This window comes from Cygnus atratus, chromosome 16, assembly GCF_013377495.2.
Source record: "Cygnus atratus isolate AKBS03 ecotype Queensland, Australia chromosome 16, CAtr_DNAZoo_HiC_assembly, whole genome shotgun sequence".
Taxonomy (NCBI): Eukaryota; Metazoa; Chordata; class Aves; order Anseriformes; family Anatidae; genus Cygnus; species Cygnus atratus.
Genome location: NC_066377.1, coordinates 15,429,968 through 15,457,577, shown reverse-complemented (window position 1 = coordinate 15,457,577; position 27,610 = coordinate 15,429,968). Strand labels below are relative to the sequence as shown.

The following is a 27,610-nucleotide window of genomic DNA, read 5'->3' as shown; positions in this document are numbered from 1 at the left end:
TTGGGCACCCTAAAACCAAAGCTTCCCTGTTACTCCCGTGTATTAACCTTCAAGACGAGACACAGCACAGGGCCCTGTGCTCATTAGCCCTGCCAAAGTCTCTAGCTCATGTTCAGCAGGGCAGAATGACTGGGAACCACATGCATAATCCATCTCTGCAACTCACCTGCCTTCTTATATTCTTTTGGTCACTCAAAGAGGTCAAAAAAATGTAATGCATTTGGTATTTAGATGACTTGTCAAAGCAACATCTTCATGTTCTTCTGTTTATCAAGAACTGCTACTTACGTGATTTAGATTACAATAAGCTTACTTTCTTTGTCCTGGAGACAGATTTAAACACGCTCAGCTTCTTTGTTCTGCAATCACAACACACACTTATTGTTCCTTCTGCGAGTCTTTTTGTGTTTCCAGCTTAGTTCCTCAAATGTCAAATAACCAAAACATCCTGCATGAATTACAGGACTGGAACACAAGAAGAACGTTTCCTAGCAGGAAACTAAACTGAATTTCAGTTTCAATTCCCCACAGTGCTTAATCACACTATGTATTTTTGCAACGCCACATCTTAGTATGCTGGAGATGTGGCAACCTAATATTAACATAATTCTTATATCTAAAGTGCTAGCAGATTTATTGTATTCTCCCTGGTGCTGTTAACCTTTCTTCCTCTGACTTTCTGAAATACTCTATTGTAGTAAACATGAAGCTCTGAACCCACTTTAGGCGGTGTTAAGGTGGCGATCTTTTCAGTTAAAGAATTAGTGAGAATCTGTTTGGCTGGGAAAAAAGTGTCTCACTAGATAGCATGTAGTTTTCAAGACTGGTGCTATAATCCTACTTCTCATTTTACACCCCCTGTGATGCTTTCCCCTCACTGGCATTTTTATCTGCAAAATTATGTTTAAGAAAAAAGAAATTTGAAGAAGCACAAAAATGATAAAGGTCTTATAGGAACATTACAGGAAATGCAGAAAGAAGACATCATGTAATGAATTACCAGAGAAAACAGAGCAACTCAGGTTAAAATATTTTTGTTTATTATAAAATACATATTTACATGTGAAGGCACTTTAAACCGTTACAAGCATTTCATATAAGCCATTGTTTTAGCTGTTTAACAAGACCAATAATATTTTTCTATCATCACCTAAACAGGTGAAAAAATCTAAACTGTATCCAGTTGCAGTATATTCATTTTTCTAATGAAAAAACAGTATAGTTAATGACAACTAATAAGGATTTGAGCACCATCAGTTCTCTACAGTTTCAGAAAATACTGTAACAGTGTGATGAGCATATACGTGAGGAAGAGAGAGATGCACATGGTGTTAAATTACAACCAAATCAAGTACATGCTTACCTTACAATACTGCTGAAAGACGTACGCTATTAAGCCTTACATCTACCATCCAGAAAGACTGCAATCGTCCATGCAAATAAAGCAGACTCCATGGAAGGCTAAATCAAGATTCCTCATTACCCCCTAATAATGCAGGAGGCTTTTAGGGACAGGATTATAATTTGAATGGATATAGTCGTAACAGCACCAATGAGCAGATAAAGACAGGTTGTTTTTCTTCTACACTTTGTCTCAAGATCTGAAGACAAATATTCAAATAAAGGAACTGAACAGAAGAATCTACATTAAACCTAGTCGACTGTGTGTCCTCATACTGCAGCTCTGTACAGGCACACCTTTCAGAAATAAGCACCTTTTTCTGAAAGTCAAAAATCAAGTATTTAAGTAGTTAACAACTCAAAAATGAATTACAATTTGTAAACTTGCTATTCCTTGCTGAGTAGGGTCCCTGCACATGTACACTTTTAAATACATTTTCCCTCCATCTTTGCTGTCCAGATTCACTAGCTGAGACTGAGATCACACTAGTATTCTTCCCTGGAACCGTGGCACAGCAGATCTTGCAGCACATACTAAAACCAAACAATGAAGTAAACAGAGCTCTACATACAAGTACTATGTATTTTTTTTTCTCCAGTACAATGTACACAAAACAAGTTGAAAAATGCAGTGCTGAGAAATTTCTGTATGTCTCTAACCCTAAATGCAATTATGAAATAAGATCAAAATACTGATTTACAGTAATGAAAAAAAAAAAAAGACTTTTTCCATTTTAGCAAAATAGATCCTATCAAATACTTCAGCGTTAACAGGTTACTTAAAAGAAATAGATCCTGGAATTTACACATTTCCAATGAAACCGAGCCTTTAATAGCTATAAAAACATATATACAAATATGCCTTACCTGATGGGCTTACATTCAGTGTAGATACTACACAACAAGAGACTAAGATCTTCAGGAAAAAATAAAATGAAGAGATACAATTTGTTAAATGAATTTACACATTTCAACAGCTGTACGGCTGGCCAAAGCCCAGGCTGTTTTTCATCTGTAACCAACTTGTACTTCTTCACAGTTAAGCTACAATTCACATGAACAGCTTCTACAGCGGGGTTGCAAATCAAGCTTCTGATCTGAAAGGAGTAGCTTCCATGGCAGCATTTACTGGCTCGGAATAAAGTTAGTTCAGACTTACTCAGAAAGTTATCTCAGTGCTTTTTCAGATTTCAGCGTCCAATTTAAGCCACTGCTGCTTCTACTTTTTGATTATTGCCTATGTTATTGCAGAAGCTCTCTGATCCAGGTTGTAACATACATATTTGGTGAAGTTCTGATGGGAGATAGAGCACAGGACATCAAGTCATACAGTTCAAAACTATTCAGCTCTTACTGAGGCTGAATTATCAATCTGTTCTCCACTCCAGTTATTTCACTGTAATGCATAAAATTTCACATTCTTTTAAAAATAAGGCACTTATAAAGCTTCTTCCCCAAGTACCAAAAGCTTGAGACCCTTAACCGACTTCACTCATTTCCTTACTGTTTTTATTCCAAAAGTAACGCCCCTGTTCCTAGAAGCTGAGTTACACTCAGAAATCAAATACTCTATATTAGGTTCAAGAACACCCAACATGGCTTTCTACAGATCACTCATTTGCTAAATCAGCTTGAAGAGAGTACCTTCCAGCATAGCAGGTTCTTTAGGAATAAAGATCATCACCACTTTCATTCTCTGGCATTTACTACTTATCCCTTGCTTTTTGCATCCTGCAAAAGTCAGGTAAAAGTTCAATGTTAAACTTCACAGTTGTCTGTATATACCACGTTGGAAATGCAAGAAATAAATAGCACGACAGCTGTATCAAGCTCCATAGCTTCTAGATCCCACAGAAAACTGGCAGTTTTAATGATTTGCTCTTTCACTGACAACATCCTGGAGACGTTTAAGTAGAACATCATCGTTTTCCTGGCAGAGTCGCTTCGTAGGGGATTCGGTATCACTATCAATTGTTATTGCTCGTTTCTTACTCCTGTGTTCACCTTGTTTTATCATATTGTTGATATCCTTCAAACTCTGCGATCAAGAAAAAAATTTAAAAACAATGTGATACAAGTTAATGACTCCATCTGAAACCTGATTTGGTTCTCAGTTATCTGAGAACCAAGAAGTTTCTATTTTGAACCTCTCTGCTGAATGAGTGAAAGATTCTACATAAAGAACTCTATCCCTCGCCACAAACTGAGAAACTGGTTTGGTGAATCCCCATTGTATTAGAGCACGTTCTAATTATGAGATTAATTAACACTCTCCCAAATCAAACATGTTCAACCCTTTTATTTTCTACCTTGGAAGGGCTCCCATTAAATTTGTATAGTAGTGCAGTTCGAGGTGTCAAGCAGGCACCATTCTTATGAGGCGAAACATAAACCGAGTGCTGTTGAGAGATCCGTCGAGGTGATACGGGCTGTTGCTTAATGTTGGGGAATGGAGACAAAGGAGGGGCTTCCATCTGAAAGAGAGGACAAATCCCCATAGGATATGAATCAAAAATTACTGAAGAGGTGTAACTTCACAGAAAGACAAGACTCTCACACTTCCAGGTTTCCTTTATAACATTTTATCCTATAGCAGTTAAACAACTGAGCAAATGTCTGCCAAACCACAGAACAAGTTTATTTCCCGTATGTGTTACACAGATGCTCCACAGGTATTTTAGCAAATGGGAACTGTTACATAAAGATGCTGAAAATGGGGTTGTAAACGGAACTGCGTCTGCAGTTTGTCCTTTTGAAAGGCTGTTAAAGCAAGTCCTCATAGCATTACCTATAACTTCTCAACTTCTGTAACCATGCCAGGTGAATAACAATACAAAATACTGACACAGAGTGCCAGGAAAACCACACTGTCTGATTATTCAGTAGAGCAAAACTCCAAAATAGTTTACTTACTACATGATCCTGGTTTGTAATATCGTACTTCAGTGCAAATGATTTTACTCTTCCTACATAGACCGCATTGTAAAATTTAATAAGATCTCCTCTCTCCTCTGTTCCTGACTCACTGGAGTTCTCTGCTGCAGATCTTCCCGAGGAACTACCAGTTTTCACAGATGAGTCTAACAATAAGAGAAAGCTTCAGATTTCAGAACACAGTATCGGCAAACTTCATTCTTTAAACTTGTATTCAACTGACAAGAACTCATTCATAAACTGACCAATTAATGAGATGAATTCAAGAATCATGCTTGTGACAAGGGTGCATTGTATGTGGTTATGAGCATTAGAAGGAGTTAAAAATCACTGCTAGCAGGCTAGTGGATTATGACTGAAAAGGCTAGTGCAAATCTTCACTTCTATGCTGGAAAACTGTAGCAAAAAAGGGTGGCAGTATCAATCTTTTTTCCTTTTTTTTTTTTTTGTTTTAAAGGAGTGAAAGTCATAAAAAGCCATTTTTTGCTCATCTTTTTTGGACTGCTGTACAATCCTCATATAGCAATAATCAAATTAGCCAGGATGTAGAACAATGTTAACATGCTCAGAACCTCGACCTTGCCAACACTCAGCACAAGTGCTATGCAAACTTGCAGCAAAATTTCAAGCAGCCTGAGAACTTGCAGCTTTTAGCTTCTGTGAAACTTTCTAGTGATAAGCTAGCAAAAAAGTAGCTTTGTACTCAACTCACATCTACTGCAAGGAAGCCGGGAGACCATCTTTTCAGGCATGTAACTAAATGGTTGTTCAGTAGAAAAAGCTGCAGCTGCACAGCAAGTATATTGCTGTTAACTCTTGCCTGCTTAAGCCAGACCCTACTGAACACAACCTTCTTCTTCATTCCTCCACACTGTTTACTACCAAGCAAAACAAGGGAACACAGAATAAAGCCTCTTGCAATCACTGCAACATGGAAAGAAACATCAAAACCTTCAGCTGATACCCGTAATTCCTTAGTGTGTCTGTCTTGTGTCAGAGCACAAGCACATGTTCGTGTAAGCTGCTGTCAAAAGAACATGAATTAATATAGCAAAAAGAGACACTAGTCTCCAACTGATGCAAAAGTCTAGTAGGAAAGGAAACTGAACAACTTTGTAACCAAGTAAACGTGTTTGACAGAACACCCTATGGCAGTACCACTATAGATGCCCTACAATATCCAAGAATTGTGGAGCTGCTAGACAGGATGCTGAACCTACAGATCAGCACTTTCCTGGACCCAGGCAGGACATTGTAAGGTGTTTAAAAATGGCACTAATACTCATTCAAGCAGTTGAATCCCACTCACTGTGGGATCTTGCCATATGGAACAGCCTTCTAAATTCCTTTGTGTGTCCTGGCTGAAGATCCATTCTACTCATGGGCTCATACACAGGCTTGTAATCTATCTTTTACTGACAAGTCAGTAACAATGGGCATGGAACAATTTTCATACTTCTTCTCAAATCCTATTTTTCTCTCTTTCTTCTCTAACCCACAGCAAAGAAAATACCAGCTATTTAAAAGAAATCTACTTGTATATGCAAATTTTGGTCTAAGACAGCCACTATTTTCTGGAAACAAGTAGTCCATATTTAAACCTACAGAATAGGCGATAGCATATTAGAAAAAGAATCTGTCATAATATTCAGATACTGTTCATCTTTCTTTGTTAAATGGTGTTGCTGTCCAAGATGAGCCATAGTAACACTGACACAGTAAGGAAATGCTTCAGTATCAAGCTATCAAATTTAAGAAAACAAAATAAAACATTTGTTCCAACTGGAAAGCATATTTTCGATATCTAACAAACAGTAGGGCTGCTGATAAAATATATTTATCAGTATTTTCAACAATACATTTCTTTATTTTAAATGCATTTTAAAATCTAAAACTTATTTCTCTTCTCCTTATTATTTGGCAGTTCAGTTCCTTAAAAGCATGCAAGTACATTTTTAAAAATACCAAATTACTTTGCTGTACCTACCTTCTGTCATCTCTACATCTTGGTTTTTATTTTTGTCCAAAAGGACATCATCAGAAAAATTTCTCAACAGAACACTCCTATAAACCTACAGAACACAGAGGGAAAAAACATTCTTAACAAGGAAAACGTGAAAGTCAGAAGATTAGATTATATCCATCTGAATAAGAATGAATCTAATTTTGAAGTTGATTCGATTTTCCCATTATCATCATAAACATTTGAAAGCCACCTCTTTCTGATATTTATATGAAGGAAAGGTTGTATCATTTACTCACATGGCTGTTTGCTTGTGGCTGATTTCTGTAACTTTTCATTATGTCCTGAAAAGTTCTTTCCTCTTTGGTTACCTGGAAAAGAAAAGGCTATTGAAGACCAAGTGCAAGCAGAATGATCAGGCTGCTCAGGTCCAGTCTACTCAATTAGCTTCCCTCTATACAGCCTTTTCATGAGCATTAATATGGTGATGGGATAGTTCTGGAGATGGGAATATGAAAAAAACCACACATTTTTCATATCTAAGCATTCTTTTTTATTTCAGCTAGTAAAGCCTTTTTTTTTTTTGCATAAGATACTTAAGAATTATTCCTTTTCAAACTTTTCTTCCAGTGATACTAAAAATTAAAGAAGGGAAGCATTATTACACCGAAAGACATTTGTGAATTTAAAAACTGGACCTCTTAACTTTTCTAAATAGAAAATCCTGAACAAAACACCATGCATATAATTTCAGCTTTCTTTCATATGTCAAAATTGCTCATTTGTTACTAGATGGCTGAAAAACAAAGTCCTATTTACGTTGTCAACTGAACTAAACTCAAGTTTCCTAAACCTACATGTTACCTTTGCCATGATATAAAAGGCACAGAGAAGGAGCTGGTCCAAATGTCTGTCCTTCATTAGATCAGCACAATGAACCAATGTGAATTCAAAACACGTCCATATCTTCCTGCGCAAATCATTGGAGACATCCAATTTTAAGCACAGATCACGCAAACGCACACTTGCCAGATGATAAACCTGGAAGAGAAAGACATGCAGTTAAGAGTCAAGCCTGCTGATCTTAACCTAGTCTGCAAAAATGAAAGCCCTCACCAAAGTATAACTGTTTTATACTTCAATACTTTGTTTTCACAGAACTTGCCCCCTTTGCTCAAGTCAGTGTCTCCAAATATTAAACTGTCAACTCTGTTCAAATGTTGGATGCTTATAGAAAATCTGATTAAAAACATTATGACTATGCCTTCTATAATATATCACTCACTATAATGGAACAGTTAGGACAAGCTAAAAGAAGAGACATACTTTAATTACAACTAAATATAATCTTATATGTTCAAGCTGACAGATTTTTTTTCCCCATTTTGATTACCAAAAACCTGTTTCAAAATCCGAAATAACCATCAAGTGCAACATTAACATTCTTCCATTTATTTCAAAAGTTCTCACTTCATTGATAGTAATTAGGTGCATTCTTTATGCTGGACAGCAGGAAGAATTCATCTTCATTTTCACTTGTTCTACTGAACAGGAACAAGAAATGGAAGCAGGGGAAAACTATTATTATTGTGAATGTGATGATCACTATAATGAATAGGTCAAAATTCTTTTGAAGACAAATTTAAGAGAAGATTTTTGTTCTTCCTAAGAGGAACGTTGCCTACCACAGTTTTTCAAATATATGGCTACAGCTGAAGTATTTCCCTGCTGAGATTAAAGCTTCCAAAAAGCAGTCCATGTTCATGCCTAGTAGCTAGCTAATCAATTCTTAATCAGTTCTCAGAAAAAGAGAGAGACTGTTACTACTAAAATTAAAGAACCAATACTTCAGACACAGGATGTGGCTTTCAAGTGTTTCCGGGAATGAGTTTCTGTACATACAGATACCATAAAGGTGAAAACTTCTGAAAATAACTTCTCTAATAAGATAATTGTAGCCAATAAAAAAGTTTCTCTCAAGCACCCAGTTCTTAACCTACCCTTTTATTCCTCATTGTTTCAAGAATTTCTTTCGTTCTAGAAACTTTTAGATAGCATGTTATTCGCCACTGATTTCTTGAGGCTCCATGCCAGCAAGATCAACACTACTGGGTAGACCTCAGAAAACTCCAAACAAGAGAATATTGTACAGGCTCCAAAACAATTCAGTTTTTAAATGAGCACGACACAGGAGGGTAATCTCATTTTTGGTACATCAAACCCTTGCAAATGTGGGAGGCAATAAGAACAAACGAGGTAGTTAAAAAATGCCAATATTTCCTAGGTAGTTATGGAAGCTACTAAAGAAAAAGAAAAAGGAAAAATTGAAACATCTCATGCGTCAGAGGGAGGGCTGGAACAATATGGGAAATTGAATTCTCTGCAACATCTTTTCTCTTCTCCTCCCAGCTACATGAGAATTGTTCATGCCAAAGGAAAGGTATGTGAAGACTGAAAAGTAATGTAATGTAAATTGCTCAAGGATTTTTAGCATGGCCACAAACAGAAGTAAAGCACTATCTTTTTTAGGAAGTTCTTACCTTTCTGTAAAACAGTGCCAAGGATCCCGTTTTCTTTGGTTTGCTTCCTGATGATAGATGCACTTCTTGTGCTTGGCTCACCTGGGGGTGGCAGGGAGCCTGAGCCTCCATTTTAGGTGGTTGACCTAAATTCATGGAAATTGGTATCAATGTGATCCCACCCATTTCATGCGCAATACCTGGAGATGATAGAAAATGATGATGATCCAGAAATAAACTGCTTGCTGCCACCATGCTGCATAGTTAAATTGCAAATCCTAAACTCATTTACAAATATTTCATACTGAAGACATTTCATCCTTCTATATTGGATGCTAAAAATATGGAGTCTTCAGAAATTAAAAAGTACATTTCTGGTAATGCTTAAAGGAAGAAGATGATTGTGAATAGCCATTTCTAAAACTATCTAAAAGTACAATGTTGACAAGAAATCGCAGTCTCTGTAGTCAGTGTACCACTCTTTTGGGGAAGATGGGCATTCCTGTTCTTTTTTTGCTATTATTTTGCAAATCTAACAGCACATTATATACAGTCCATATTAGTTTGTGCAGTAGTAGTAGTCAAATTCTCTTGCTGAAAATCTCCTTAAACATTAAAAGTAGAGAATTTTTCAATCCATCTAAATATACTTAAGACACAGACTTTAAATTCAGAAAGGCTACAAAACTCATTTCTTGTGTATCCTTATCAGAAGTAGTCAAGCATCAGCCAGCTTCAATAAAACTTTAAAACCACACTATTTTGCTGATGTTTATATGTAGCTCTTTAATAGCAATTTCAGAGTCTTTTTAGATTATAATAGACAAAAAATAAAACAAACAGCATTGAATCACTATTGGAGTTGAGAACCAAAGCCACACTTAATCTGTGATGAGGTGTAATTGGAAGAAGGAAGAACTCTATAACTTTGTTTGCAAGTTGGAATCCTCAGGACACTTGTCAGATATCCGATCAAAACACAGAATGAGATGTTACTATAAAAACTTAAGTTTTACTATTGTTTGTTTTGGTTTTTAATAAAGTCATATATGCTCTTTTAAAACAGAAAAAGTGATACGTGTTCAAGATGCACTGTCAGTCTACATGGATCTTAAGAGCAAGCAAAACATCTCATACGGGAAAAAAAAAACAGAAAGAATTCATACCATGCAGTGGGATAGTAACCTTCTGTCCTACTTTTCCTGGTACTGTAGCTGTTGTCATGGTCAGTACTGTTTGCCCAGGAGAAACTGATATATTTTCAGTAGCAATGCTTGATGCTGGAGCAATTGTCAACTTAGTTCCCTCAGTTAAAATCTTTTCCATCTGCATTTCTTTGGGACTGTCATCTCCAAACAGTCTTCTCTTAGCACTTCCTGCTGTAGGGGAACTGTAGCGCTCATGAACAGAGATTGGTGACAACGGCTGCATGTCTAGTACGCAAAGAAGAAAAAAGATAATCTTCAGAGCAGCTGCTGAATAGGGATTCTTCTCCACAGGAGGAGAAAAGGCTATTCTCTCAAACTACAAAACCAGAGTGCAAGAAATTGTTTCTGATTAAGAAGTAATCTCACCATTCACTGTTCTTAGGCAATATGAATAATGACTATACTCTTTTAACTCTCTCCTTTTACTCTGTAACAGAGAGTTTGGTTTTCATAATCTGTTATTAACATGAAAGAAAAGATTGACCAAGCTATCAGTGCCACTTGTGGGCATACCATTTTCCATCAAGCCGAAGCCTTCCGGCTAACTGGCAAGGTGAAACCAATTCTGGATGTTATTTCCAGTCTGCCAGCATGGTCTTCTCAGTACCAGGAGCACACAAACATTTCCAATCCCAACCATTTTCAATCTGAAGTTAGGAAGAGCACTTGGTACCAGGTTCTCACACAACGCAAGGTCTCACACACTCCTACACTTCTATAGGATACCATCTCCAAGTTGCTTTCCCTTCTGTCGAACAACTCACCATAACATCTACAACTGCTTATACGTCACTCTCCTAATGCACTTGAGTATTTAAAAAAAAAAAAGTTTTGAGTTTTGTAATGTGATTTGCCAGACAAACACAAAAGGAGACAACATCACAGTTCATACTGCACAAGCAAGAACTACGAACTATTGTTTGGGATACAATGAAAGCAGCAATTCCTAACTACTGAAGTGTGAAAAAGCAACAGCTGTGCTGCCACTGCTTCTTCACCCTCACCCTTAAAAACAGTTCTACGTGATACCTGGAAATCTGCAAAGAGCAAGGCAGTTCTTCAGAGGAAAAGAGTATTGCAGACAAATTATCGTCCTCCCCTCCTTCAAAAGAAAGTTCTGTAGGAAGAGGACTAAATGCAGCCCTATCATTCTGTAATGCAGTAACAAGAGGTGACAGTGACAACCATCACTGGTCAAGGGTTAAAAAAAAAGCAGTGACAGGGAGAGCGGGGTCTGAAGGATCAGAATAACGAGAATGCAACAGTGGTTAGAGCTATCAAAAGTGCTGGAAACTGCAAAGAGGAGGACTTTAAAAAGAGTCACCAAAAATCCAGTCCAATTCAGTGAGACAATAAAAACAACAGCAACCACACACACACACACACCCCAACAAAAAAATTCCAACAACAAAAAAACTCACAACCAGGGAAAAATCTGACCAGCAAAGGACCATAAGCTACTAGATGACATCCCACCCCAAAAGTAGGGTAACTGTCTTGCATCAAAGCAAAGGCGAGTTCTGTGCCAGTTCAGACGTGAAGCATTATTAACAATCACTGCTGCTGGTAAAACACATCAGTGGTTTGACTGGACGCATCTAGACTTTCCCTAGATGGACCAAGTCTGCACAATTCTGAATGCTTAATCCAGATTCAAGACTGCTCAATTATGAAGTAAAAAAAAAAACAATCCCAATCCAAATTTGCATGTTCAAAATATATCAGAAACCTTAAACATACCCCTTCTTAAAGTCCCACCAAGATCTGTCCGAACCTCTTTAACTCGAGGATGAACTATAGGAGATATCGGCATCATAGGCAAATGCCCAAGCCCACTTCCTCCATTGCTTGCTTCAAAATTACTGGGAAATATTACCTGAGAAATAAGAAATACCAATGTAAGATAACACATAACTTTCCCTTCATGTCAATGTATTAATAAAAGATTGTTGTTTTCATTTTTTTCCCCAGAAGATAATGTAAGTGTTGAACAGAGTTCTGTATAACAGCAAGAAAAACATCATGATTTTTTAAATAAAAGGCTAACATACTTCTTCACATGTTGGGACCCTGTTTTCTGAAGCCTGGAGAGCACTCCAGAGTGCCGAGTCCCGAGTCCACGCTAGACTCTCAAGAATTTGTTCCTCAATGCTGTTAAGGTGCTTCACCATGTCTCTGGAAAGTCCTTCCTCAGACCGAATCAGTACTTCAATAACCTGATGGTAACAAGACACACATACAAAAGCAAAGTCATATCACTCATGTTTAACGCTATCAAACCACTATTCATTTCAGGATCCTGTTCAAAACCTCTCTTCAACGTAGAGCACTCCGGTGTCTTCCTCACCTTGAATCTTCCCAGCCCTCTCTGATTCCCTTTCGCAGCCCAGCTCAGAGACACCGTAAGATTTTTCATCTCATGTCACATCTCGACAGGCCTTTGCGTCTCCTTCTTTTCCATTTCAGTACAACTGTGCGTGTGTGTTGTGTGTCCATACAAGCAACACAATTTAAAATATCCATTACCCATGGTAAATTTACATGAAATAGAAATGTTAAGCCCGTGCATTTGCCTTTATTTACTTTTTAAGTACAAATAATTAGGGAACCCAGAAATTGGAAATGGACAGCGAGTGTCACCTCAGTGCAGAACAACCCCTCGCAGGGTGCCTTCAGGCCTCTCTCACCACCACCGTGCATACACCGAATGAACGCATGAAGCATGTGCGGTGCTCACACCTGGTCAGATACAAACAGGTATACCCGGTCCAGTTGGGCATGTGAAAGAACACCAGCATTTAAGCTTCCCCTCCTTTCAGACAAGCAGTCCATAATCAAAGGGGTTGAAAAACACTGTTTTAAAGTTTAATTTAAGAAAAGGCCTTAACATGTACAAATCAGGGTTGACAAGAGCTGAAAAGGGCCCTTGGAATACCATGATCCATGTGGGAGTGTGGCCCTGGGGGTCGACAAGCCCTACGGTTGGTGATAACATCAGACTCTTAATGATGAGGCCATCAGGAACGTAAAGAGTTTAGAGGGAACAAAGAAGGGTGATTCAGGAGACGCCTTGCTGTCTGGGTTGCTTGTTCTCCGGCCGTTAAGGCATGGAAGTTGCTGGGTGTTTGCGGTTGTCGGGCAAAGTGGTTGACCAATGAATAGTTAGTGGAAAAGGACTGCTGTGGGGCGAATGGTGTAAGAAGGGAACCTGTCCTCAATATGCAAGGCAACAAGGGTAATGAAGTTATGCCCTCAATATGAGAGATGAAGTTAGGCCCTAATTAAGAGAGAACGAAGTTATGTCATCAATAACGAAGTAGCAGTTACTGATCCTAAAAGAACCCTGGTGTCCGTGTGGTCATTACGCTACAATCCACACCCCTATGTGCCACTGCAAGATCCACTTTACTGTGCTGTCTCTGACAGATGAACGTTCAACCTGTTTCTACAAAGCTCCAATGATGGAAATGCCCTAAATTTCCCTGGGGAACTTATTGATGTGTTTACCTATGTCTAGAAACTAAGAATCCAAAGAATAAAATGACAAGTGGCACAACTGGAATGATAAATATAGTCTCTCTCACGTGAGGTCTTTGTGACAAAAATGCCTTGAAGTAAGAAGAGTGCCACAAGAATGTACGCTGAATCCAGTATGAATGTATTCCACCAAGTTGCAGCTGCACCAGTGCATGTAAACTACTGAAAGTCAGAGCAAGACTGACAGACTTGTTTTAGGTTCACTACTGCCTTATACCTGAAGCTTAAAGGAAGAAGGGAGAATAGAACGTAAAACAGATTTCCCAAAGGGTTGAATACTAATTCTGATTTATTCAGTACTAACCACAGTAAGCTGTTAGATATCTCAAAAATAGCAATAAGGATAAAAGGATCAAACAAGTTCAAGAATAGAAATTACATTGGGAGCAAAAGGGAAATGAGTTTAAAAAGAGCAAAAATAAGAGAACAGTCAGGAAAAGAGATTTTATGCTCTATTCTGTAAAACAAGAGAGGAAAAGAAATTTTGACTGTACAAGCCTGTGGTAAGTAGTGGTAGTCAAAGGCAACTAAGGATATTTTTGTTATTTTACCAGTAATAATCAGAACTAGGATGCAACCAGTCCTACAGCTTGCAGTCAATAAATACAAACGTTATTAAAACATATGTCTGAATGCTTTAGTCTACTAAAAGTTGTCTGTGTGTGCATGTGTATATATGTAAAGCAGAAGTTTATCAACAGCACATTACAATTCAGTACCACTTACAAAATGGTTTTATTGCTTTAAATTTCAGCTTCAACTCAAGCATTACACATTCCAGGTAATATTAAAGACAGACAGAATTTAAAATAGGCATGAGACGTATTAACATCTGTCCTTCTCCTATGTGGCTACCTAGGAAGGAAGAGCATCATCCCTTGAGACTGTCAATCCAGTAACATGCCGTTTTGAACACAGATTTAGACGATATGTATTTACCTTATAAAAATAGAATGGCCTGAGGTCAAGTACTTCAATTATCCAGGGAAAGGTACGAGGTGAGCTATATGCAAAAAGCACAATCTCCAAGCAGCATGCCATGAGGGAGCGGTGAAAAACATCTTGTTCCAAGAGAGCCTGAAGAGATTATAGAAAATGTCAGTGATCTGAGGTTAGGGAAACAGAGGCACGTTTTTTTAGTGAGACAAAAAAAGCCTTCTAGGCAGAATTAGAGTCACCTCAAGAAAATCCATCTTACATATAACTTTTTTTTTAATTTGTTTTTTGAAAACATACAAGTCCTTCTTAGGGGAAAGCAGGACAGATGGGCTTCTCAGCAGATCTAGGATTAAAAAAATCTCAAAAGATACTTAAGACTTTGCCACATCTAAGAAAATTCACAAAAAAACCCTGAAAAACATTTAAAAATGCAGACAGATAATGCAAGCTTTGCTCTTCACAGTCAAGCCAGAAAGTGACTACAGAAAAGTAAATCCACAGCAGCACATCAAGTCCTTAGACTATTTCAGTACTGTGCCATTTGAGATTGAGTTATTGCTTTTTTCTACCTCCACAATCTCCTCTTTTTACATGGAAGTTTAGACTGGAAGTAGATTAACACTTTGAAAAGCATCAGTGTTTTCATACCACAGTCAAATGAATTGGTATCCATATTGTGAGCCATAAAGCGGATCAAATACGTTGCTGTCTAACATGAAATATTGATATTGTTAATGGAATAAAGAAGAGAATAAAAATTATCTGCCCTGAAATTAATGATTCTGGAAATAAACACAGGTTAACATAATTAATAATGCCAGATTTATACCGTTTTCAATAGTAATAAAAACTACATTTAGGCACCTTCCATATACTTCTCTTTCATTAAAAATAACAATGTATACAGATTGCTTGTCCGCGGACTGATCTGTTCTGGAACTGTCTGAACATATCCCCCTACAAATTCTCCTCTTCTGCTAGTTCTTTACTTACAGTCATGTCCTTCCCATGTAGTCTTCGTGTTTCTTGTACCATTATAGTCTCCAAGATTTTATAGTACAAGATCTCTGCCAGTTTTAATCTGTTTACAGCAAAGTCTGAAATTTAAAACCAAAACTGATGAAGCCCTATGCTGTTTCCACAAACAGCCTCAGACTAAAGTGACTTGTACTTGGCCTTCTCTAACAAAATAGTACATGCGTGTGTATAGATTTTGCAAATCCAAATAGTATGCTTAGAAACTCACTAGTCACAAGAGCAGCACACAAATCTAGAAACATTTTAAAGAATTGTGTATTTTAATATTTCTAGTGAAGTCCTTCTGCAAACAATTGCAATAATAATTTTCCTATTTGTATTTCATTTCCTTTAACTTTTAGATTTAACAAGAATGCACACTTACAATTTTTGATAAGATATTTATAGATTCAGTGCTGTCTTGGTTATCCCATTTTCAACTGTAACCTTGTTTTTATTTTTAATAAAATTTTATTCTTTATAGTATTCTGCCTGACAGCAACAATTTTCTGTTTGGAAGTATTGTTTGTTAAAAACAGCTCCACTGTATTAAGTACTCATATGATAGCATATATATTCATTTTATTTGCCCTCATTTAATATTTTGAAACATCCTGTGCATTTCACGTTCATACCTATATGAGATCCTGGTTGTTCATCTGTTGACTGAGTGTAGCTGCGACAAAATGTCTCACCTATTTCTTTCACTCTGTTTGTAATGCTTTCCATAGGGCTGCGTGCACAAGACCTACAGCAGAACACAAAGATAAAGCCTTGTTTGTATAAGTAAATATCCTGCTTGCAGAAAAAAATAAAATAATAAAAAAAAAAATCTAATTTTACTGAGCTTTCCTCATCAGGCAATAACCTGTATTACCATGAGCAACAGAGGAAAACATAAAATACAAAGAAAGATTGTTTCCTGTTTTCCTTTCCTAAGAGAGGCTATGTCAATTTGAGAGCTCTTTCTGAACACTTCCAGATTTGGAGCAAATCTGTACTTAGAGGAAAGTGGCTTGTGTCTAGGTCAAATTGAGACACTGAGTTATGCTGAAAAGCTAGCATTGAAATAAATTATGGTTTCATTGAACAAAGCCTTCTAATTAATTTAAAGGTTACACTTCCAGGGAATTTTTACTTGAAAGAGAAAATATTCGAAAGCATAGACTATTCCATGTAGTCAAAACCACAGTTATTTCCCATTTCCCCCAATCAGACAATACATATCCTATCATTTGCTGAACTCATATCCAAGATGAGCAAAGCATTCAACACATTTCTTATCTGAAGATTACTCACTCAATATTTGTCCTAGTTTTAACATTTAAATCTCTCTTTGACAGACGGGTTACTGCTTGAATGAACTCACGTTTTCATTACAGATAGATATGCTAACATTGTAATAATATCAATTGAAATAATATCAAGCAGTCTTTAAAAAACAACAACAAAATAGAAACCTGCAAAATAGAAATGCATCTTGCTAAGCATTTGTAATGCAAACTTTTAAGAAGAAGTATTAGAAACACCTTCAAAACATGTAATTTCAAAGATGAGAACTAAAAGTAGTATTTTCACCTAGTTATGAAGGTTGCTATAAAATACTACTTGCGCACATCAAATATTAAGTGTTAATTCTAAATGCTCATTATTACTGAATAACATCCGGAGACCTTACACCACAATACAGTAAGGCCATGCTTTGCATGGAATTAGACAAATGCCCAACACCTTTACAATTATTTAATATTACATTTTTACTTGTTATAATCTATGAAGCAACACTGATCTAGTTTTTACTGCTAAATTATTTTGTTTACACTCATCTGCTTACACACCAAGATTTTCAAGTGCATTTCACTACAGTCAGCATGCAGACATGCATCTAGGAGCCAAAAGTATAAACTGATTTACAGAACAGGGACTCTGTCCTAGAAATGGTGATCAGGAAAGCCTGGGGTTGTAATCAGTAGTCACTTAATATATGATTTCCCAGCATCATACGGTGGCTGAAAGAGATGAACGAGATGTTGGCGATATCTCAGGGGTAGGAGGGTCTAGCTCTCCTTCTCGAGAAAAAGAGATCATTTAAAAAACAGAATGTTTTACTTATGTTAAGACCTGTTAACTGGAAATAATACAGAAGCACAAACAAAAAAAAATCTGCACCAAACAAAAAAGTCAATTTTGAGCAAGGAAATAGGCACAAGCATGAGAAGATGAATTTTCACTTGTATGAGAACAATCGCAGAGGATGTACTTACTCAAAAATAGTGATCAGTTGTTCACTCGGTGCATTTTTCAGTCCAGCCACAATGTTCTGTAACCGACTCACACTTTGTGTGGCTGAAGCAACAGGAGTGATGACAGCTTCCTTTTCTCGTAGGTATCTTCTTCCAGTCAGAGGAGTTGAAGGTGCAAATGACCTTTTCTGTGAGACAGAAAAATAAGCAATAAAATCAGTCAACAGTAATGTTTCAAAAACATGATCTCGTGCAAAATCACTTGAAAGATTAAAATGACGCTACTAACACACTACCTGAAGGCTGCCAAACCTGTGGTCTCAGAACTCACTAAAAAGTAGTTCAACTATAACAAATCTCCAGGTAGACAAAAACAACGAAGTTTTTTACTTAATAAAATCTAGAAAAACGAGACTTTAAATCTTAAAGTCAGCATTTCTGCTTAAATACTGGAAAATACAGAGCGAGAAAGAGGAAGCACATGCTTCCATTCAAAATCTCTGGGTTAGCTGGGTGACATGGAGTAAGCGGCATAGCTGCCTGGGCGAGGGTCACAGGAAAACATTCTTTGTGAAACGCTGTTCTGGTGCACCTAGAGCCCCCTGTAATAGAAGTAATGCAATGAAGTATTTGGTTTTGAATGATCAGAACAGACCACATTTTGAAGATACATGGAAAAAAATGATGAAAAGTTATGCCTGTAATCAGCATACATAAATAGCAACAAGGTCATTTTTTTTATACTACAGAAACTGGAGTTTGAAACTGATAAATTCATTCCAAACCACCATGTTTAGTTTGAATATGAGATACATTTATATTTGGGACAAAAACTTAAGCTGTATGATTCATTTATACCAGCAGTAGCATCTTGTAATAAGCAGCAGTATTTTAACTGGTGTGTAACAGTAGTTATCAAACAGCACGAGCTCCTTTCACACAGCCTGGCACACTTTTTCCCCTTATTCAAGTTCAAAAAGTTATCGATTGAGTATTTTCCCATACACCAACTTCATTAAATACATCTCACATTTTTTAAACATAATGAAATACTACCTCTGCTTATAGGCTACTTTTTGTAACAAAATTACAAAGAGTGAGGCTTTGGTGGGTTTTATATCTTGAATATTATTTTTCATTGAATAGTATACACGTTATCTTTTCCTGTCATCAAAAGGAAACATCAGGGAAACAAGTAAATTAATCCAATGTAAAGGCTTCATGGTGTTCTTACTGGGTATAAATTAAGTTTGAAATAACCCTAAGTCTATATAGTTAGGTCTCAACTACTTACAGATTTTTCTTGGACATAAAAAATACTAACTCACACATAGAAGTGCTCCCATCCTGCTTAAGGAGTAGTTATTTACTAAATTACATAGGAAAGAAGAAGACACTGCCATTTCTCCTCAGCAAAACTGTCCACTGAAGCCTGCAAATGTCATTCCTTTCTCTCAGTAAAATGTTCAGCTTTTCAGCTGAAATTCAGCTTTTCAAAGTCATCTCAGGGATTCAGATTGCATACAATGATGAAAAAACTCGACAGGAGTACTCCAACTGAAAATGACAAGTTAGATGAATCACCTTTTCAAAATGCTGCTGAAGATGGCACTCCACATGAGCTCTTGCTGCTGTTTTCCCTACAGGCATGTCTGCAGGAAACTTCCGAGGAGTGCCTATTTCTTCTTCAGCATCTGCTCCTAGGAAAACTCTCTCATCAAAGTCACCCACTGTTAGAACATACTCTTCATATTCCTTATTCAGCGCTTTGCTGGAAGAGAAGCCAAAGCATTACATCAAAAGTTAAACTGCTGAAGAAACAAAAAATATGCCAGCGGGGCTAAAATTCAAAACTGAAACCACACAAGCTCAAAGCATTTAACACTTTCACACACAGTAATGCTTGTACAGGAAGCTTCACTCCCACCAGTAATCTGCTCGTGGACATCCTCGCCTGCCTCATCACCCACCACAAACCTCCCCGATCCCTGCAGGGCCTGCTCTGCTTCCACCAACATTTAGCTCTCACTAAGTAGAGGAGAAACAACTTGGCTTCCATCCCAGTTGCAAATAAAGCGGTTTTGAAGTATTCAACGGATCAAAAGTTAAATCTTTGCATATGAAGAGCACACAAACAGTGGTTGCATTAAACTAGCTGAGTTTGAGTTCTGCTTCTGCCACTTGGTATTCAGCTATTTTCATAATGGCATATAGAAAGGGAAATTTAATTCCTACAATCACCGCTGACATATGATACTGAACTTGGTTTTCTTTTTTCCAGCTAACCCATCTGCAAAATAGTTTAGACAAAGAAACAGGCTTCCATGTTTCCTCAGATGTTGTTTACAAAAGAACGGGGAATACTGTATTATTCTACACGACAGAAATTATTAAATTAATACTATTCCTTCTCAAGTAGAAACGCAAAGAGAAGTTCATATGGACCATAAAAACACAGTTTTCTATCTGAAATTGAGGGTGTCATCCACACTGTTAAAACAACTGAGTCATTGCTCGCAATTCTTAGAAAGCAAATCGAAGAGTTAAAACCTCACTTTGCAAAAACAAATGATTAGGTATTTTTTGAAAAAGGCAAAAAACTCTTTACAGGATCCAGAACAAAGCAGCTGCTGTTTATCTTTTTAGTAAGATTAGCTTTGAGGAGTGAATTTAATAAGTTTCTGAAACAACTGTATTTGCCTCCCACAGAAATTTATTTTGTGGTTTGGAAGAAAAAATTTTCTTTTGAAAAGAAAATTGCCTTCACAGATTTATACACTCAACTGGAGACTGATAAACAAGTCTAAATACTTCCCTACTCAGGTATAATACTTGATGGTATGTACAGAGTATGTATAGAAATACATCCATGAACTTCAGACTCAAGGCTTTGACTTGCATTAGACTACTCAAAGGTAACAGCTGACAGAAAATCAGAATCCTAGAAGGTTGGAAAAGACCCTAAAGATCAAGTCCAACCATCAACCTAACACTACCAAGTTCACCACTAAACTATGTCCCTTAATGCCACATTCACGTGTTTCTTAAATACCTCCAGGGATGGCAACTCTTCCACTTCCCTGGGCAGCCTCTCCCAGAGCCTAACCACCCTTGCTGTGATCTGACATTAAGGAAGAAACCCAGTCGACCCTCTGATATTTGACGTATCTCAGATCCAGAATGCCTTCTAGGCAAGTAACAGCAATGGCTGTCAAGTCTTTAAAAGCAGCTAGTTATGATAAAATAAGGCCACAGGAAAAACTGAGATTTAGTATTCAAAGACACTTACTTCAAAAATAAAACCAAAGCCCACAATTAAGAATGTAAGCTATAACTTACTTATTTTCTGTAAAATTGCAAAGATCCAATAGACATTCTCCTTTTAAGATCTAAGAAGGAAAACAAAAGAAAAAAACCAAATATCTTACATAATAAAATCAAAACCATTCCGTCTCTAGCAATGTGACAGCATGATGGCTTCCGCCTAAAGGGAAATGAGACTTAGGAGCATAATTGGACTCTTTTGCGTATACCAAGGCACTACAATGCAATCAGCAAGACAATCAGACAAGGACAAAGCTAAGTTCTACACAAGCTCTAGAAAAACTCATTCCTCAGAAACAGCACTGCTATGGAAAATCTGTTCCATCGTCAGGTTAGGGACCTGATGAGTGACTACATAGACATTTCCACAGAACTCGGAAACGTTTTCCAGGATCAAAACCAAACAGAACAGTTTGTCCATCTGCAACCTCAACCTCTTAATTCCAAAACATCTTGCTTAATTCCAAGACAAGCCTAGGACCCAGACTATCGTTACAGTTACTCCACAAAATTGTTTCACAAGGTAACATTTTCTTCAGAAAAAAAAAGGCTATCATCCCTGACTCAGTTTTCACACTGCCAAGAAAGTGAAGATTCTTCACTGCTGTAAAAAGCCAAAACAGAGGGGACCGTACAGAACATGTCATTCAAAATGAAAGTAAATTCTGCTCCTGCTAACATGCATACAAAGGAAAGCTGAACCAGACTGAGTTCATTTGCCTGTTAGTGCACTTTTCATCAGTACCTGCAAGTTTTAAACAGTTTCAAGACAGGACCGTTCATAAGAGCACTATCACACATTCTTAACAGTAGTAAGATGTACCTTCCTATCAAATAGTTTTGAGATGTATGGTTTGAAGTAGTGTTCCTTTATTCCTTTTGCTTCTACTAAAAGCCCGTCATGCAGCTCACACAGCGTGGCAATAATGCAAGGAGGATCTTCAGAGACTTTGATCTCTGTTGCATGGAAGTCCCCTGGTAAGCCTGAGAAGGAAGGGGAGGGAGGAGGAAAAAAAAAAAAAAAAAAAAGAAGACAACCAACCTTCAACTTCACTTAAAAGAAATTAAAAACCAAGCATATTTGATTTTAAATAACCTGTCCTCACCATACCTTTAAACGATGGATTTAGCAAATCTCTTCTATTTGTACACAAAAGGGCATTTGCGAAGACCAGGTCCAAGCAGCAGAGAAGCAAATGATAGGAATTTACTAAATCATCCCCAATCATACGGAAATTACCTTTAAGAGACAGCATATCACATCAAGCAACATAACAGAAGTTCATAACTCCAAACGCACACAAAACATGCAGCTAAAAAAGCCAGCCTACCCTTAGTGTACACAAAGAGAGTCCAGCAGAAGTTGAAGAGATCTTTAACACTGCACGGCACCCGCCTGTCAATGAGGAGGACAAGAAGTCAGTCTCCAGCTTCAGGAAGCTGAAGCTTGTTACAAGGTAAGAATTTCCTTCCATTTCCTTGCTCAAAGCAAGCTGGAGCAACCAGCTAACAATTTCACACTCAGGCACACCGTAAGCTACATGTGCATATTTCAGCTTTCATTGCAGTCTCCTGTATAGCTCTACAGGGCTTTCTGCACAGCATCATTAACCTTCCAGCCCCTTTTTGAGCTAACGGTTGCTCTTGGTCCGTGACCCTGGACATACCATTTTGATGGTGTCAGGACTGTAACAGAATTCTCCTGGAGCTGCAGGCAGTGAGATGCCCAGGACAATATAAATTACGGTAACCACTTTCCTAAATATTTTACTATAGCATCAATCATCCCTCCAAAATACGCAGCTACAACTTGTCTTACAGCTCTTACAGTGCAAAATGTTTGGAGTAGAGACTATTCAGAGTCCCGGAGCTTGAAGACCAGGGAAGAGATTAAGACACCCAATGGGGAAGCTAATGGAAAGCTAAAGTTACAGTAACAAACACTGTTCTGATGAAGGCGCATTAACAGGGCATACAGATGAAATTTCCCCTGATACGGATGCAGCAATGCCCACAAAAGCATCCTTTCTGTTTGTAAGTAAGGAGCTGCACTAGAGCATTTTACCACAAGTTATCCCCCCTCACACCCCTGGCAAAAACATGCTGGCAAAAATCGCCGGCACAGGCCCAACTCAGCTCCCTCATTATCAGGGTTACATCCTCACTGTAAAGCTGCCGGAGACAGCCACACAGTCAGCAGAGAACATGGACAAGTCCCTTTAATTAAAGCATTAAAGTACCCTGCATCTGCATCTGTAAGATGACACCACCAGTTACTACATTTGTCATAGAAATGACATAAGAACAAGCACATCGGCTGTAATTTTCTCCCATTTACGTGTTAACGCTCATCCGTGTTTCTGTGCTCATCTGATTGAGCGTGTCAATGCTCAGTCATGCTAAAATCACAGTGATGTGGAAGGTCTGCTGATGCTTTCCCATTTGGTACAGCTACATTTGTATGGGGGGATTACGTCGCAGTATCAACTGCAAGTCTCTTGCCACAAAAGAATATCCCCATACTAAATGCTGTGACGGTCTCACTGTATCTCAAGTTAATGCATCACTCTGCCTCTTCCACCATGCAGAGCCGTGCTCACTAAGGGCCAGGTCCTGAATTCACAGAGAACCGTGTAAACAAGCGCCGGACGCAAAGCTCTGCTGATACGAGCCGCGCTCCACCACGACTAGGGATCTTCCTGTATGCACCACATTTCAGAATCAAGGCCACAACACGAAGCAGCCCTATCACTTTAGTACTTTACCTTATTCTTTAAAAGCATAAATAGTGGTCTTAACATTTGTAAGCCCATTGAAAAGTCACATGAAACCTCAGAAATACCTCTGCTTCCTGCTTCGTTGTGGCTTAGAAGTTTCTTCATAAGGGTTTTGAAATACATCCAGAAATATCGGTTCAAACTTCTTGAAGATCACAGTTGACACTTCAAAGTTTCTCTCAAGCCTCTCTACTCGCTCACGGAATTCCTGTGGTAGATTTGACATGTCCATCCACTTCTTCATTTTGCTGAAAAACTGAATTAAACTTAAAAGAAACAAGAAAAGACGTTTATTTGCAGCTTCACCTAGCTTTCTTTACTCTGCATTTTGATAAAGTCAAGAACGCATCATATTTACTCCTTACCGACTACTTGGTTTAATACGTAGGTTTAACACTTATTTTGACAGACTCCCAAATATTGTCTATACTGCAAGCTTTTTCGCCTCTTTATCACTCAGGTTCCTCTCCTTGGCTCCCTAAGGCACAGGCGTGGGAACGCTGGTTTGCGTTTAAGGGCCGCTGGGAAGGGTGGAGAGGAAAGAGCACGCACTGCTTTGGGTGCCAAGGGAAGGGAGGAGAGACAGCGAACACACAGACACGAGTCTACGCCTATCGGAACCACCTACACAAATCTGTAACTGCAGGTGTAATTAAGCCGGCTTCCCCCCTGGCAGTTTAGGTGAAAGCAGCTCTTTACGTGGGGCAACAACTTGGAGCCCCAGCACCCTTGGTCAGACTGCGGAGGCAAGCAGGGCTGGGAAGCCCCTGCAGCACCCCAAACTCCACCGAAACGCATCGCTCCGTGCTCCCAAAGCACACGCGGCGCAGCCGCCGACGCCAAATCCAGCGGCTCGGCCGAAATCCCGAGTCAAACGCGACTCTCATCGAGACTGGCGAGACGGCGCCGGGATGTCTCGTTCGGGGGACGTCTCGTCCGTGCTTCAGTTAACCACGAAAAGAAAACGGCCGCCGCGGGCGGAGCAGCCGCTGCCCTCAGGCGGGTGCCGCTCCACGGGCCTGCGGCTATAAGCGGGCCGCAACCGGCAGCGCCCAGCGAGGGGCCGGGCGGGGCGGGGAGGTCAACCTGAGCTTGGCGGAGCGCAGGATCCTGGTCAGCGACACGCAGTTGCCCTCCATCAGGCCGCTCCCCACGGTGGGCAGGACGCTCTTGCGGCAGGCCACGTAGAGCGCGCAGGCCAGCCAGTGCAGCGCTTCCCCCTGCCAAGGCAAGCGCCGCCGCTCAGCGGGGAGGACGCGGCCGCGGCCCCGGCCCCGGCCCCCGTCGCCCCCGGCCGCTGACAGGCGGCCCCGGCCCGCCCCGGCCGCCCACCTCCAGGCTGTAGGTGCCGCGCAGCGCCGTGAAGTCGCGCAGCGCCTCGGCGGCGCTGGCCGCGTCCAGGTTCAGCTCCTGGCAGAGCCGCTCGATGGCGGCGCCCGGCTCGGCGGCGCCCGGCGGCGGCGGCGGCTCCGTGCGGGACATGGCGGGCCCGGCCCGGCGCTGCGCTGCGCCCCGCGCGCCAAAACGGCCCCGCCGGAAGGGACCGGCCCCTTCCGCCGCCGCCGCCGCCGTCGGAGGGGGGCCCCCGCCGCTGGAGCGGTGCCCTCGGCGCCTCGGGTCGCGCTGGCCTCGTGCCCGGAGCCCGCCCGCCGCTCCCCGCGTACCCCCCGGCCGGGCGCAGGCTGCGCGCTCCGGAGAGGGCCCGGGCCCTGCCCCTGCCCCTGCCCCGACAGGAGCCGGGGGCCGCTGCCCGCCGGGGCGGGGGGCGCGGGGGCGCCGTTACCTGCGCGAGCGGCGGCTCGGATCCAAGCTCGAGCCGCGCTCGGTCAGGGAGCAAAGCGCGGAAAGGCGGGGTGCGGCCAGGTCGCCCGTTGAATTTAATCAGCCGCCACCGCCAAACGCCAGGGGCTGGGGGCTCGTCGCCCTGCAGCGGGCGGTGGGTGCTGGGGGGCCCCGCTGGAAGGGGCTCGCGCTCGTAACCCGGCCCTGAGCCTGCAGCGCCCGCAGGCAGGACCCCGGCCTCGCCGCTTCGGAGCCGCGTGGGCCTGGGGAGTGCTTTTAGCACCATCTGAGGGCTCGTCTGCGGTCAGCTGCTGCTGCTGCGGGTGCTCTGCCTTGTCTGAGCTGTGTGCTGGACGGAGGAACACGCAGCAAGCACAGGCAAGCAGGGTGGCAGAGCTGGGGGATAAAATGCACTGGGGACGCAGGGAGGAGCCTCAGGGCCCTGACACGGTCCGGGCCTTGCCAGGCCTGGCAGAACGGCCCCAACCCGATGTTGGAGGCCTCCCCTCGTGGGTGGCTCAAACTACTTGATGCTTAGGGGTGAGCTCGTGAGCAGCCCCAGCGATGCTGGCCTCGGTGTGGGACTCACGAGCAGCTTCTGACCTGCCCCAAGCTATGGTCCTACTGTGCAAACACAGGCTGGCTTTGCTTGTTGTTAAAAAGCTCACTTGCAAAGCCCAGCGGCCTTGGGTCAGGACCGTCAGGCAGCAGTCCATCCCTCTCAGCGGCAGAAGCTGCAGGTGATGCAGGCACTTCGCTCACGGTCACCATGGGGCCGTTCCCACTGCAGAATGGGGCCTGGCCCACCGGCTCCTGCAGCGCTGGGCTGGAAGGAGCCACGCAGCAGTGGGGCCTGGCCCCACTGAGCACCAGCACAGCTTGGGTGTTCTGCAAAATGTTACTTCACTTAAGAGCTAGCTTCTGAGCACCTAAACGTGTTTGTAAAAATGTTTGTTGTAAGAGCAAGGAAAACCAAATGCCATGAAAAGCCACGAAGTGGCTTTTCCAGACAATCCAGATTCCTGGAGTCTGTTTAGGATAACTTCCTGGTTCAGGTAATAGACGGACCGACGTGAGGTGAAGCCTTACTAGACCTGGTGCTCACCAGTGTGGAAGAGAGCATTAGAGAGGTTAAGATTGGAGGCTGCCTGGGCTGTAGCAACCATGCCCTGGTGGAGTTTTTGACCTTGAATATAGGTCTGGCAAAAAGCAGAGTCAGGACCCTGAACTTCAGGAGAGCAAACTTCCGGCTGCTCAAGGAATTACTGGCTGGGATCCCCTGGGAAACTGTCCTTAAGGGCACAGGCACGGAACAGAGCGGGCAGCTCTTTAAGGACACCCTTCTGAGAGCGCAAGAGCTCTCCATCCCCCAGCAGAAGAAATCAAGCAGCGGAGGCGGGCGACCGGCATGGCTGAGCAAGGACCTGCGGCTTAAACTGAGGGAAAAGAGGGAAATGTACAGGAAGTGGAAGCAGGGTTGTGTAGCCTGGGAGGAATACAGGGGTGTAGTCCGGATGTGTAGAGACGGGATCAGGAAAGCCAAGGCACAGATGGAGCTGAACTTGGCAAGTGATGTGAAAAATACCAAGAAGGGGTTCTACAGATACATAGACAGGAGGAGACAGGCCAAGGAGAGTGTTCCCCCTCTGATAAACGAGACGGGAGAACTGCCCTCCTCAGACATGGAAAAAGCTGAGGTACTCAGAAAGTGTTTTGCCTCAGTCTGCACTGGTGGTCAAGTTTCCTATGTCTGTCAGGACCCTGAACCTCGAGGAGAGGGTGAGAGGAGCGGATTCCATCCCACTGTGACAGTGGAACAAGTCTGGGACCTCCTAAAGAAAGGGGATGTGTACAAGTCCATGGGGCCAGATGGTATACATCACAGGGTGCTGAGAGAGATGGCTGATGTGGTTGCCGAGCCGCTCTCCATATCTGAAAAATCATGGCTGTTGGGTGAAGTCCCCGG

At 40.9% G+C, this 27,610-nt stretch overlaps 1 protein-coding gene across 5 annotated transcripts; it reads right to left on the bottom strand.

The window, feature by feature from the left end:
- Positions 1–1,024: 1,024 nt before the first annotated feature.
- On the bottom strand, positions 1,025–25,806 carry RBL1 (RB transcriptional corepressor like 1). Of its 5 annotated transcripts, none has more exons than XM_035548136.2 (22): positions 25,646–25,806; positions 24,949–25,082; positions 23,928–24,128; positions 22,417–22,481; positions 22,197–22,325; positions 21,909–22,069; positions 21,101–21,150; positions 19,346–19,532; positions 17,783–17,949; positions 16,154–16,266; positions 15,495–15,598; positions 14,502–14,639; positions 12,077–12,241; positions 11,766–11,901; positions 9,984–10,250; positions 8,839–9,017; positions 7,163–7,339; positions 6,598–6,669; positions 6,323–6,407; positions 4,315–4,481; positions 3,711–3,875; positions 1,025–3,439 (listed from the first exon to the last, which is right to left on the bottom strand). In XM_035548136.2, exons 2-22 carry the CDS (start codon positions 24,999–25,001, stop codon positions 3,269–3,271), a joined length of 2,952 nt encoding a protein of 983 aa, XP_035404029.1. In that variant the 5' UTR covers positions 25,002–25,082; positions 25,646–25,806; the 3' UTR covers positions 1,025–3,268. The 5 variants fall into 5 exon arrangements, with proteins under 5 accessions (XP_035404029.1, XP_035404025.1, XP_035404026.1 ...); XM_035548132.2 differs by lacking the exon at positions 25,646–25,806 and adding an exon at positions 25,195–25,393; XM_035548133.2 differs by lacking the exon at positions 25,646–25,806 and adding an exon at positions 25,195–25,352 and having other exon boundaries at positions 16,214–16,266.
- Between the last annotated feature and the right edge of the window lie 1,804 nt (positions 25,807–27,610).

Coding starts and splice junctions, on each gene's coding strand:
- RBL1 (XM_035548132.2), bottom strand. CDS start 25,344: ATGTCCCGCACGGAGCCGCCGCCGCCGCCGGGCGCCGCCGAGCCGGGC. Junction 22,070..22,196: donor GCTAAATCCATCGTTTAAAG/GTATGGTGAGGA, acceptor CTTCCTTCTCAG/GCTTACCAGGGGACTTCCAT. Junction 14,640..15,494: donor TACATGGGAAGGACATGACT/GTAAGTAAAGAA, acceptor TAATCTCTTCAG/GCTCTCTTGGAACAAGATGT.